The sequence below is a fragment of the Miscanthus floridulus genome, unplaced genomic scaffold (genome assembly GCF_019320115.1).
Source record: "Miscanthus floridulus cultivar M001 unplaced genomic scaffold, ASM1932011v1 os_2615_2, whole genome shotgun sequence".
NCBI lineage: Eukaryota > Viridiplantae > Streptophyta > Magnoliopsida > Poales > Poaceae > Miscanthus > Miscanthus floridulus.
In genome coordinates, this window is record NW_027098406.1 from 19,589 (window position 1) to 33,718 (window position 14,130).

Sequence of the window (14,130 nt, forward strand, 5' to 3'; positions counted from 1 at the left end):
GGCCAAGAAAAAGGTAGAGGTGATGGTGGTGAAAGGGCTTGGGAAGGCTCTGAAAGCTATCTACCTCAACAAACCACACGTCCAAGTCCACCTCAGATGTGTGGGCAGCGAGCAGGAGCAGTGGTGGTACCTGGACTCCAACGCCAACAACCACATGATGGGCTCCAAGGCAGCCTTCTTCGAGCTTGACGACGACGTGACCGGTATGGTGAAGTTTGGTGACGGCTCAAGGGTGGCAATCTAAGGGCGCGGCACCATCATCTTCAGGTGCCAAAACGGCGAGCACCGCATGCTAATAGATGTATATTACATCTCACAGTTGTGTTCTAGCATCATCAACATTGGTCAGTAGGATGAGCGTGACAGTGAGGTATTGATCAAGGACGGCGTCCTCAGGTTCAGGGACTGGGAGCAGCACCTTTTTGCCAAGGTGAAGAGGTCTCGGAACCGGCTATACCTGCTCAACTTGAAGGTGGAGCAGCCGGTGTGCCTGGCAGCATGACACACCGAGGAGCCATGGCTGTGGCATGCCTGGTTCGGTCATCTCAGCTTCGACACGCTTGGTTGGCTGGAGAAGATGGTCCGAAGACTGCCCCACATCAAACACAGAGGCGAACTGTGTGATAGCTGCCTGGCTAGGAAGCAGAGGAGGCTGTTGGTCCTAAAGGCGGATAAGTATTGTGCGGTGGACGCTCTCAAGCTCATCCACGGCGATCTCTGTGGACCAATCATGCCAGCCTCAAACAGTGATGGTACTTCCTCCTACTCATGGATGATTACAGTCGCTATATGTGGCTGCAACTCCTAATGAGCAAGGACGAAGCGGCAGCGGTGATCAAGAAGTTCAAGGTGTGCACGGAGGCAGAGAGCAGCAAGAAGCTGTGCGTGCTGAGGAGTGATCGCAGCGGTGAATTCACTTTGGTGGAGTTTGTTGCGTACTGTGCAGATCAGGGTGTGGTGCGACAGCACACCGCGCCGTACTCGCCACAGCAAATGGCGTGGTGGAGTGGCGGAACCAGACGGTGGTTGGCATGGCTCGATCCATGATGAAGGCCAAGGGCATGCCAGCAAGTTTCTAGGGTGAGGCGGTGACCACAACGGTGTTCATCCTCAACCGCGTGCCCACAAAGGCCCTGAAGGGCGTGACGCCATTCGAAGCTTGGTATGGGCACAAGCCGAGCGTGTCCTTCCTCTGGACATTCGGCTACATCAGCCACATCAGGAAGACGAAGCTAGTCCTCACCAAGCTGGAGGACAGGAGCACACCGATGGTGCTCTTGGGCTACATAGAAGGTACCAAGGCATACCGGCTCTATGACCCACGCGGAGACAAGGTGGTTGTCTCGCGCGACATCGTGTTTGACGAGAAGGTGGCCTAGGACTAGAATAGTCCAGGCATGGGGAAGCTGGCGGCTTCACCAGCACCTTCGTCATCGAGCATTTGGTCATCCACGGTGGTGGAGACGCTGAAGAGGAGGTGCCGAGCACTCCAGCAATAGAGCCAAGCACTCCTGGGGTGGTGCCAAGCACTCCAAGAGGGGTGCCGAGCACTCTAAGAATGGAGCCAAGCTATCCTACAGTGGTGTCGACCACTCTAGGACAGGTGCCGAACACTCCCATGGCGGAGTTGAGAGGTCTTGCAGTGGTGTCGACCACTCTTAAGACTGGTGTCGAACACTCCTACAGTGTGCCGACCACTCCAAGAGTGGTGATGAGCAATCTAGGAGTAGTGCCGAGCACGACAGGTGCTATGCCGAGCACTCTAGTGGAACTGGGAACTTCATCGACACCGATCGAGTTTGTCTCACCTCCAAACGACATCACTGAGTTCGTGGATGCCTCCATGAAGGTGAGGAGGTGCGGTTTCGCAGGCTAGATGACATCATCGGTGGCACAGGGCCCTCAAGCCTGGCGGGTTGGCTGCTCAATGACCCATAGCTGCTTCTCATCAGTGCTGAGAAACCACCCACATTCGTGCTGGCCGAGCGCGATCAACATTGGCGACGGGCGATGCTGGAGGAGATGAAGGCGATCAAGGAAAACGAGACTTGGGAGCTCGTCGATCCACCTCCAGGATGCCATCCGACTGGCCTAAAGTGGGTGTACAAGGTCAAGCAAGACGAACATGGCGCCATTGTCAAGCACAAGGAACGTCTCATCGCCCGAGGCTTTGTCCAGCGCGAGGGCATCGACTTCAAGGAAGTCTTTACGCCGGTAGCGCGCATGAAGTCTGTCTAACTGCTACTAGCCTTGGCAGCAGCAAAGGACTAGCCCGTCCATCACCTGGACCTAAAATCGGCCTTCCTCAACGGCGAGCTGGCGGAGACGGTCTTTGTCAGACAACCTCCGGGTTTCGCCGTCAAGAGAGTGGAGCACAGGGTGCTCTATCTACGCAAGGCGCTCTACGGGCTACGACAGGCCCTGCGAGCGTGGAACGCCAAGCTTGACGCCACACTGGGCAAGCTTGGGTTCACGAGGTGCGCAACCGAGCACGCGCTCTACACACGGCGATGGGGGAAGGAGGAGCTCATCGTCAGCGTGTATGTGGATGACTTGATTGTCATCGGCGTGCGTGCGGAGGACATCGACAGCTTTAAACGCAAGATGGCGGCTCGTTTTCGAATAAGCGATCTCGGCGCGCTCTCCTAGTACCTCAGCATCAAGGTGAGACAGGAGAAGGAGGCGCTCACGCTCGGTCAGAGCGCGTACGCCTCAAAGCTGTTGGAGCGGAGCGGCATGGCTGAGTGCAAGCCGTGCGTGACTCCGATGGAGAAGCGACTGAAGCTGATGAAGGCTAGTACCGGGGCGAAGGTAGATGCAACACTCTACTAGAGCATCATCGATGGTCTGCGCTACTTAGTCCACACGAGGCCGGACATTGCGTTCGCCGTGGGCTACGTCAGTCGCTTCATGGAGGATCCCTGAGAGGATCACTGGGTTGCGGTGAAGCGGCTGTTGTGCTACATCAAGGGGACAGTGGATCAGGGGATCGTTTTTTCCAAGACCGGCGAAAGTAGGCTGTAGCTCACTGTGTTCAGCGATACAGACATGGCGAGGGACATCGATGGATGGCGAAGCACCTCTGGTGTGCTCGTTTTCTTTGGGTCGGCTCCAATCTCATGGCTATCGCTGAAACAGAAGATGGTGGCGTTGTCCACGTGCGAGGCAGAGTACGTGGCGGCGGCCACAGCGGCATGCCAAGCTGTGTGGCTGCGCTGGCTGCTGGGCGAACTGACCGGTGTGGAAGCTCACCCACCAGCACTGATGGTGGACAACCAGCCCGTCATCGTCCTCGTGAAGAATCCGGTTCTCCATGACCGAAGCGAATACATCAACGTTAAGTTCCACTTCCTTAGGGACTGTGTCGATGGAGGGCAGATCGTCATCGAGTTTATCGAAACTGATCGGCAACTCGCGGAGGTCCCCATCAAGCCGCTCGGTCGTCTTCAACTCACGGAGCTGAAGAAAATGATCGGCATGGAGGGGTTCTAGAGTTAGCAGCAAGATTATGAAAATAATTGTTAAGTAATCTGCTGCTTCCTAGTGTAAACACACGGTAGGAGAAGACAACGCCGAAAAGGCTCTCTACTGTGATATTGTAGCCACAGCAGGGGCAGGCGCCGAACGACTCTCCTTCCGCACTGTGGCCACAGCAAGGGCAGACGTCAAAGTCAGCCCTGCTGTCACATGTAGTCACTGTAGCTACATGGCGGCCTGATATGTCTATGTAGTAGGATTAGATGGGTAGAGTTGTATATATAGTTTACCACTGCAACTCGATAAAGAGAGCGAGTTCAGTTTTGCCATCTACTCTGTAGAGCTCCGGCCAACGCTGGTGTTTATGCTGTATGTGTGCTCTGTTCTCTCTCTTCTTCTACCTCAATGATAGTGCGTGATTGACAACGCTGGTAAGTGACCGGCTTACCCATGCCCAAGATCCAGAGGGCCAACGGCATCCACCCCATGGCTGGTAAGTCGCTGGACCAGGACCCTCAAATGCTTCTTATAAATTAGCTGTCAATTAATGAATAGTGGTGAGCCGTTTCACCATAAAGAGATTTAGTGCAGCAGTTTGCATGCGCAGGCAGTCGAGAAGGAGAAACGGTGAGAATTCGCATGCACGGAAGAAGAAAGGGCAAGCACGCGCATGCCGGGACAGAGAAACGGCAAAACCACAGAAGAGATGGCATACACGATTTCTTATTCATGATGATGACGTGGCTTCATGAGAGGTCAGGAAAATCCTATAGCGAGAATCTCCTATCTAGGTATAGCAGATATACATAGTAAATGAGACAAACCAGCGACGGACCTAGTTTTTTACCTCTAGGTATGCGCACAAAAAAAAAATCTTATACAATTCGGTAAACAAAAAAATTTCTTATGCAATTTTTTTTCATTGAAAATTTCTACCTATCTCTATGATTGACGGACCCCAGGGTATGTGGTGGCCCACCCTGCATACCCTGTAGGTCCGTCCCTGAGACAAACCCAGAACACTTACAATTTAAAACGGAGACAGCAATACTGTTGCTACTGTTGCTAGGCTAGACATGGAATCATGTCGTACCTATGCGGTGCACTAATCCGCTCCTGCCCAAATTGACCGTAAATCGAAATAGAATTGTTTTAAAAGGAAAACTAGGGTACCAGAAAGAAAGAAAATCACATATTTCATGGGTGGATACAGTAAAGGATATGATATATACTAGCAAACATGTACGGAACGTGTTCGCTTGGTTCCAATGATAGAGAAAAAACGGAGAACAAAAAAAATTAAACATCCACAACCACAGGCAGCAAAATGAGCTGCACGAACCGTTCGCCCGATTTCAAACCTAGTGAGCGCACGCTAAAGTGAAATTGGGGTTCCTTGTAGTGGAAAGTATACACTTAGGTTAGTATTCGACTTAGCACACATGTTCATATTTTCTTAAATCCATTTCATATTTATTGGTTTTATTTTTAATGGTTCTATATCTCGACAATGAGATTTTTTTAAGCTAGCAGTTTGCGTGCATATGCTTATGTGAGCTTCTATGTCCTCGTGAAATTTTTTTATAAATAAAAAACCATGTCAGTGGCCAATGGAAAAAACAAGAGCGCCTTAAATTAGGTCATGTTTAGTTTCTAAAATTTTTTGTCTCCCACAGTAAAAGAGCATGTTTGGACACATGTATGGAGTACTACATGTAGACGAAAAAAACTAATTGTACAGTTTTCGGCAAAATCACGAGACGAATTTTTTAAACCTAATTAGTTCATGAAAAGCCTTAAGTGCTACATTAACCCATATGTGTTAATGACCGATTAATTAGTATCATTAGATTCGTCTCGCAGTTTCCTGATAGGTTCTATAATTTATTTTTTTATTAATATCAAAAACCCTTCTCAACATTCTTCCGACATATCCCATAGGACACCCAAAATTTTTCGGAACTCCCAACTAAACACACCTCTGCTGCCTTTTGTTGTCGGTGAGAAAACAATATTTGAGTGCGACCGGTGAATTATTGGATTCTGGATCGACCTCACTCCAGAAACTAGATGACAAACGAGACACTATATTATCATCAGCGCGTGTCGTGTTCAGGCAATATATATATGGATGTGGCCTTGGTTTCTTGGAGTATAAGAACAAACAGAGAGTGGACAAAGGACACATGATTTCCAGACCATATTTGACAAGTTTCTGACGAAAGTGCCCGCGTGATATCTCTGTTCAGGCAATATCACTGATTCACTGTCGCTATCTTGCTGCGTCATTTTATTGCTTCGGTTCACGAAACAGTATATCTCTGTTGCACTACATCAGTTTCACTGTTTTATTACATGCATGGTTTGACACATGCTCAGCTTGATTACGCTCTTTTTATGCCAACTGCACGTACTCTCCGGACTTGTTTGACCCACGTGTATTCATCTCAATCCACGTGTATTGGAGTAGAATATATATTGAAATAGATTGGGATATAATTGAACTAAATTCAATTTTATTCCATTTCAATATACGTAGATTGAGATGAATACACATGTATTCAAATAATGGCTCCATGGGAAGAAAAAAAAATTCCATAGACCGTGGGTCCATGCTCCCAAGGAAGGCTTCCATTTACATTTCTGCCAGCGCAGCTCACGACGTAGCACACCAACAGACAACAGTGTCAATGGCTGTGGCATTGGTGGCCACCTGCTTCGTCATCCTCGTGCTCAGCTCCGTTGTTTGGTTCCGCGGCCGTCAGAAGCGGCTGAACCTCCCACCAGGGCCGCAGGGATGGCCGGTGATCGGCAGCCTCGGCTTGCTGGCAGGCGCTCTCCCGCCGCATCGCGCTCTGGCCAAGCTCGCGGCGCGCCATGGCCCGCTCATGCATCTCCGGCTTGGCTCCTTCGACACCGTGGTGGCCTCCTCGGCGGAGACGGCACGGCTGGTCCTCAAGACCCATGACCTCGCCTTCGCCGACCGCCCGCCCACGGCCTTCGGCGCCATCCTCGCCTATGGCTGCAAGGGCATCCTGCAGACTCCCTACGGCCCCTACTGGCGCATGGCACGCAAGCTGTGCGCCACCGAGCTCTTCTCCCCACGCCGCGTCGACTCGTTCGAGCGCATGCGCGCACAGGAGACGCGTGCGCTGACTCGCGGCCTGTTCGAGTCCGCTGGCGCCACCGTCGAGGTGAAGGCGCACCTCGTGAACTTCACCATGCGGAACATCCTTCGCATGGCGGTCGGGGACAAGTGGTTGGGCTTCTACGGCAGTGAGGAAGGCGAGGCGTTTCGGCGAACCCTGGATGAGGCGTTCGCGGTGACCGGCGCCGTGAGTAACATCGGCGAGTGGGTGCCGTGGCTGGGGCGGCTTGACGTGCAGGGCTTCACTCGTCGGATGAAGAGGGTGCACGAGCAGCTGGACCGGTTTATGGAGCAAATCCTCGATGAGCACGAGAAAGACCGGCGACGCTGTGCTAGAGACGGCGGCGAGTTCGCAGCGAGAGACCTGGTGGACGTGCTCCTGCAGCTAGCCGAGGAGGGCAGCGGGCCGGAGGAACCGGAGGCCCGGCTCACGCGCGATGGTGCCAAGGCCTTCATGCTGGACATCATTGCCGGCGGCACGGACACCGCGGCGATTACGATGGAGTGGACGTTGGCGGAGCTCCTCGTCCGCCGCCCGGACGCCATCGCGGCCACCACCGCCGAGCTGGACCGTGTGGTGGGCCGTGGTCGCTGGGTCACGGAGCGTGACCTGCCAGCGCTCCCCTACTTGGACGCCGTGGTGAAGGAGACGATGCGCCTCCACCCTGTAGCCCCTCTCCTGGTCCCTCGTCGCGCCCGTGAGGACACGGTGGTCGGAGGCTACGACATCCCAGCCGGAGCACGCGTGCTGGTGAACGTGTGGGCCGTGGCGCGCGACCCGGCGTCGTGGTCTGACGCGCCCGATGAGTTTCGGCCGGAGCGATTCCTCGCCGGGGGTGGCGCCGAGCACATGGACGTGCGCGGGGCGCACTTTGAGCTACTGCCATTTGGGGCCGGGCGGCGGATGTGCCCGGCCTACAACCTCGCGATGAAGGAGGTGGTGGCGGCCCTGGCGAACCTAGTGCACGGGTTCACGTGGCGGCTGCCGGACGGGGTGGCGCCCGAGGACGTGAGCATGGAGGAATTCTTTGGGCTCACGACGAGCATGAAGGTGCCCCTCGTCGCCATCGCCGAGCCCAGGCTGCCGGAGCACCTCTACGCCGATGTGGACTAATCGTCCCGGTTTACGGTGTGGTCATAGCATGCCACGTTAAAAACATTGGGCAAAACACGTACTCTAAGTATATCGTGTTCGTGTACAATAATATAAACTCTGGGCGTTAGCCCTCTCTTTTGGTTTTTCTCACTTTGATCTCAGCCTGTAGATACAAGTGTCATGACCGAATTTTGTTTCGCGATAATAGATCTTGTTTGGTTCGCTCGCTTTATATGGTGATATGATCATAGCGTCAACAATGTAGTTTCTGTTTGTTTGATATTCATGGGAGCTGATGCCGGGGCAACAGAAACCTCCCTTCGGAAATCTGCTCCCTCTCAATTTGGGCGGTAAAGGATTCCTTTAACAATTTGGATGATCGCTTGCTCAACCAAACAAAACAAGTAGCACATGTTCCATTTCGATTATCGTCCTTTATCCATTCCCATTCCATTGTTGTTGCTATTTTTGAACCAAACAACACTTTAGGCGTGTGTTTGATTTAGAGACGTGGTGGAATAGGATGGATTCAACTTAGTTTTTAGAGATGGAGCAGTCCATGTACTTTGTTTGGTTGAGAGGATGAGACAGTTCTTGTTTTATGTTTGGTTGATGGGTCTACACATATACTAGAATGGATGTCGTTTTATACCTCCACTAGGGGTAGTTATGGGTAGGCCTATTTATCATGTATAGGTCCACAAGTCTGTCATATAGTGATATTATTTTTTCGTTGGTTCTATCTCCTATTCCTCTTCTGCCAAGCGCCCGCGAGCTCCTCAACCCGCATCACCTGCCTGAGGGCACCTCGACAACGCTGCCTCCCCAGAAGCACCATTTGTCAGCAGAGTTCCTCTCCCGTGCTGACTCCCAACCGCAGAGCTCCTTGACGGCGCCGCCGCTTACCGCGGAGCCACCTGATCACGCTGCACGAAGGAGACGTAGCTTCACGTCATGCAAGAGGAATGCCCCCTGTCCCTTGGTTTGGAGGGGATGGAATTGCCCCGCATATGAGGCGAATAAAACGCCTGGGGTACGAGACTGTCCCTCCTCCTCGATCCAAACGATAGCGAAATAGGTACTGTTTCATTCCATCATCATCCATCCCATCACTCAAACACAGATCGAAAAGAGGAAAGTGTTGTGAGCGACGGGAAGCTCCATCAGTGTCGCTGCTGGACTGCGCCACACTACAATGCTACTTCTACTCCGACATCAGTGGCCACGTCGCGGCGACGCCATGGCCGCCATTGCACTCGACGAGGTTTATCAGCAAGTCCCCTTATCTAAGTTAAATTTTTACCCACTGATCTACGCCTAGATGGTCTTGAAATCTATCAATGGTACGAGAGCTCCCAAAGCAACCGGACCGGGCCCTGTTGCTACAACCGGACCATCTCAGGGTCCTATCCCTTCAAACACATGTCAAAACGCTCAACCGGACCCAGAAAACATGGTCCGGACCCTAGAACCGGACCCGGTCCGGACCCTAAAACCGGACCCAGGGAACAGGGTCCTGAGCTAGAGTCCTGAGCGCTAAAACGACGATAACTCTTAGCTCCGAACTCCGATTTTGATGATTTTAGATATTTGGAAAGCTTATTCAGAGGGCTACACATCCTATTTGCATATTTGATCTAAAGCATAATGGATCAATGCAGAATTTCAATCCAAGAACCATCCTATGTTCAATACAGACCAATGGTCTTGTTGCCCTCCACCAGGGTCTTGTTGACCTTTTCACCTCTAAATCATCTTAAACTTCTTCTCCTTTGCAAATGTGCCAACATCACCAAGTGTACACCATCATGTGCAAGTGTGTTAGCATTTTCACAAATATTTTTCAAAGGATTAGTCACTCAATTCACCACGCCACTCGATCCTAGCAACAATGCAAAGTTAGATCACTCAAGTGGCACTAGATCATCGATATGCAAATAAGTTTGCCACTCTTGATAGTACGACCATCTATCCTAAACCCGATCATAAACTTCTCTACACACCTATGACTGGTGAAATTAAATGCCCCATAGGTTATACCTTTGCCTTGCGCATTCCAGTTCATCTCCTTCAATGTTGATGCAACACATGCACCAACCAATCACAAATGATATGATCCACTTCATATCATCACATGACCATATTGGTTCATCGATCCTGACCTCACATGCTTTTCACTGTTGCCTCGGTCCATCGGCGCCAAGTCCTTGATTTGCCCTTCACTCTTGTAACCGGTTCATCAAGCCAAGTCTTGTGTTGATCTTCTCCACCTTAGTCACATGACTCCATATCATGTCTCATATGCAATGAGCTCCTTCATCACATTTTAACACCATCCTTAACACCATGAGTAGCTAGACAACAAAAACACTAGAAACCCCATGAGATCAATATTATAAGCAAGGTTCTAGTTTTTGCTTGAAAAACACAAGTCTAGCTACCATCCTATGCATGCTAGTTATCATCTCATCAATCAAATTCTACAACTAGCATACACAAGCATGTATATTCAATTTAAAGATTTATGCAATGCAAGCAAGCACATGAATATGCACATATTAAATGCAATCAATCAAAGTTCATGAGCTTGCTCCCCCTACTTGTGTGCTTCTCTTGTCCAAGAATTTTGATCATTCTCCATTCTTCAATGTTGCCCCCTCTTTGTCCATGTCCAACTTCTACTTCTCCCTATGATGCATGTTTCATATCTTTGTTCCAACTTCTCCCCCTTTGTCATCAATTTCCATAAAAGATGCGCTTCTTATTGATACAATGGATTGGATTGAGGGTAGATGGTTGATACTTGAATCTTGTATTTTTTTATGGATACCACCAAATGTTAGAATGACACCACCTGTAGTCCTTGAGATACCTCATGTAGGATCTTTGACCTCGATACCAATTGGTGGGACACCTCCCCCTATGTCGTAGCATGGGTCGTCCACTTGATAATCTTGAGCTTTTGTATATGAGGGAACTTTCCTCATTTGATTATCACTTAAAGTTGAGGATCATTTGTGGAACCACTATTTGATGTGCTAGATACCACTTGTATGGATACTATTTGTAATAGTGATAATCTAGATATACCACGTGTAAGAACAATCATGGACCACTTGTAGGATTTGTCAATTATAACCATTTCTTGAACATTTGTCATCTTCATGAGCTTCTATGTTTGACTTGAACTAGATTGATTTGCCTAAGCTTTCAAGTCCGGTTTGAACCCTCTCTAAGCTTCTTCACACACATTAAGCGGTTATCTTATCGAGGTTGTATTTGTCACTTGTTGGCAATCTAAATTAAATCAAGTACTTGGGTTCACTAGCTTATGAACAAACTCTCATACACTACCACTAGATTCAACTAATCATTCAAGCAATAGTGATAGGCTATGAATTTAAAGTTTTTCATTTGTCAAGCATGGTCCTAATAGGCATGTACTATATGCACTAACCACATACTAGTAAGAGATGAAATTATCATGCACATTACAATGATACCTTTGCTATGTTGGAGAAGAGGATAGTCACATAGATTCCAATACGTTTCTCCAATAGCAATGTAAAGTCCAATTATAAGCTTGGTGAAGACCAATCATCAATATTGAAATTCATTCTTCACCCATATGAAATGAGAACCACTAATGATCAAGTGCACTAACTTGTTGTGGTTGGCTTGCTTCATCCTTTGATCAATGCTTGCATGAGAGAACTACTTAGAGTACCACTTGAATTATCATGACTAGCTCTCTTTCGGGTGTTGCTTGCTCTCTAGATCAACCCTTTGAATTTCTTCAACTAAGCGTCTCCAATGTCCCTTAGATTACCACTTCCATGTTAGCCTTCCAAGTATCACACTTGGTTTACCTATAAAAGGAAGCAAGCCCCTATACATATGGTGAAGTGATCTCTCTCCAAAGAACCATTCTTGATACTCACTTGAAATAGCTTGATTGATTGATCCAAGTGATGGACTTAATTTGATGTGTCACCTTGAATCATTTTTCTTTAAGTCATTTGTTTTTACTTGTTTAAGTCCTTTTCTTTCTACCAAATTGATCTTCAGTTGTCACTAGAACTTAAACTTCATCTTCATCTTGAGTTTGATCTTGATCTCCAATTTGAGTACCAAATGTGTGCCAAATACACTCCACAATCAAATGGCCTTGTACCATTTGCTTGTCATGCTTCTAGATCAATTCAAAATCAAACTTAGGTACCTCAACCACTTATAAATATGTTTCCAACTTAAGAACCTTTCAATCAAAGTGACTCCAAATCAATCCAATAATTGTCACTTTTCTGGCAGATTCTGTACCCTTCAATGAATAATCCATATCTCCCAATGTACAGATCCAAATATCATAAAATTTGGTGCAGATGTACTTCACTAAGTCATCTAGAATCTGTAAAAATTTAAGCTTCATTTGATTTCTATATTGCTACCAGATTTTAATTCTTCCACCACTGCTACATGCTGAAAACTGCTGCACTATAGCTGACAAGATCTACTCCAAAACTGAAGCATCTCTTATCCAATTCTTGTGAAATTCATACAGCATATAATATCATAAGTCTAGAGCATGTATACCATATTTCAAGCTAATTCGAATAGATCTGATCCATCAAACTCAGACTTGAACTCAGCTCACTCAGATTTTCAGTTTAGGACAGATTTCAACACTTGAGCTATTCTTCATTAAATGTGAATCAAACTTGAAACTAACTTGTTTGAATACTTTCACAAGAAATATATCCATTCAATCCATTTACTAAAGGTCATCTTTTGAATTTATCCAACTCAAATCAATTCAAACTTGATTACTAATCAAATAATCTATTCAATCATCTTATAGCAAGCAACATATGCATTTATATCCAATTCAATCAACTCATATGCACCCAAATGAATGAGATCAACAAGAAATATACCTTGGTAGTTCATGATCATCCAATAGCAAGCTTCAACTCAAACATTTGCAAGCTACCAAATAATTCTAATGAATTACCACAACTTGAATTATAGCACTTGTATGTTGTAGCACTTGTATGTTGTAGCACTTGGACTTCACTCAATTTTTACTTGGCATTGGGTTTGGATGTGCACTAAGCTTCGTAACTTGATTCAACACATGATGAACAACAAGAAACCCTATTGAATCAAGCCTCCAATGCTATGGTATCTACAAATGATCATCCACTTTTTGATGGTACCCAAACAAGTTTAGGTCCTCTCAAGTTAGGTGCAACATACTTAGATAAAGCCTTAGTATGAATAACGGGATATTTTGCAATAGCAACCATAGATGTATCATTACCATCCTTTCTAAGCACAAGATTATCATCAATTGAATTGAGCTTAGAATTATTACCTAGGGGACATGAATTAGCCATGTGTCCCCTTTTTTGGCATGAGTAGCAATTCCTCTTGGATTGAGCCCTTTCTTTCTTACTCATGTATTGCTTCTCATTGCCTTGCCTCTCATGAGTTGCTTGAGCCTTCTTCTCAAGCTTGGTAGGATACTTTGAGGCAAAGTGTCCCATATATTCATATTTGAAGCACTTGATGTGAGCATACACCTTCTTCTCATATTGAGTCTTGCTCATCATCTTGGCATCTTGATCAAGCTTTTGATGCCTTGCCTTTCCACCCCTTCTTGTTTTCTTCTTCTTCTTCTTCATCAAGTCACCATCATCTTTATGGTTGATCTTGATTTAAATTTGGGGCTTCTTTTCTTGCTCAACTTGTGGCTTTGATTGAGGCTTCACTTGTTGCTTCGCCACTTGCTTAGTTGGGCACATAGAGGTGAGATGACCCCATGTGCGGCACTTGAAATACTTGACATGCTTTAGCCTCTCTTCTTCTTTCTTTAACTTGAGCTTTTTCTTCGTTGGGGCAACCATTTGCAAGATGTCCCACTTCATGGCATTTGAAGCACATGAAATGAGATAGCATCTTTTGTTCTTGCTTCTTCATCTTTCTTTCTCTTTTTCTTTCCCCCTTGGTCATGCTCTTGTTGAATCCAATGCCACTCATATCACCATAGTTTCTTTTGTTGCTCAACATGTGCTCGAAGGTGATTTTGGTGTTGTAGCACCTCTCTAACTTGTTGCTCAAATTCTTCACTTCATTTTTGAGCTCATTATTCTCCTTCAAAAGGTTAGTCTCACAAAACATATAAAAATAACAAGCATCTATATATGAAGAACATGGCATATCTAATAAATCATCACAAGAGGTGGATACATGCTTCTTCTCTTCATCACAAGAGTTAGTCACATGTTGCAATTGATCACTTGACTCATGTGATGAGCTCTCATCATTTTTAAGTTTCTTTGTAAAAGCTTTAATGAGAGAAGCATGTTGTTCTAATAGTTCTTCATGAGACACAAGAAGCTTCTCATGA

The 14,130-nt window shown here is 47.3% G+C and overlaps 1 protein-coding gene across 1 annotated transcript; it reads left to right on the forward strand.

The window, feature by feature from the left end:
- Positions 1-6,155: 6,155 nt before the first annotated feature.
- On the forward strand, positions 6,156-7,949 carry LOC136535196 (trimethyltridecatetraene synthase-like). The gene has a single exon (XM_066527494.1). The coding sequence runs from the start codon at positions 6,168-6,170 to the stop codon at positions 7,737-7,739; it is 1,572 nt and encodes a 523-aa protein (XP_066383591.1). The 5' UTR covers positions 6,156-6,167; the 3' UTR covers positions 7,740-7,949.
- Positions 7,950-14,130: the final 6,181 nt, after the last annotated feature.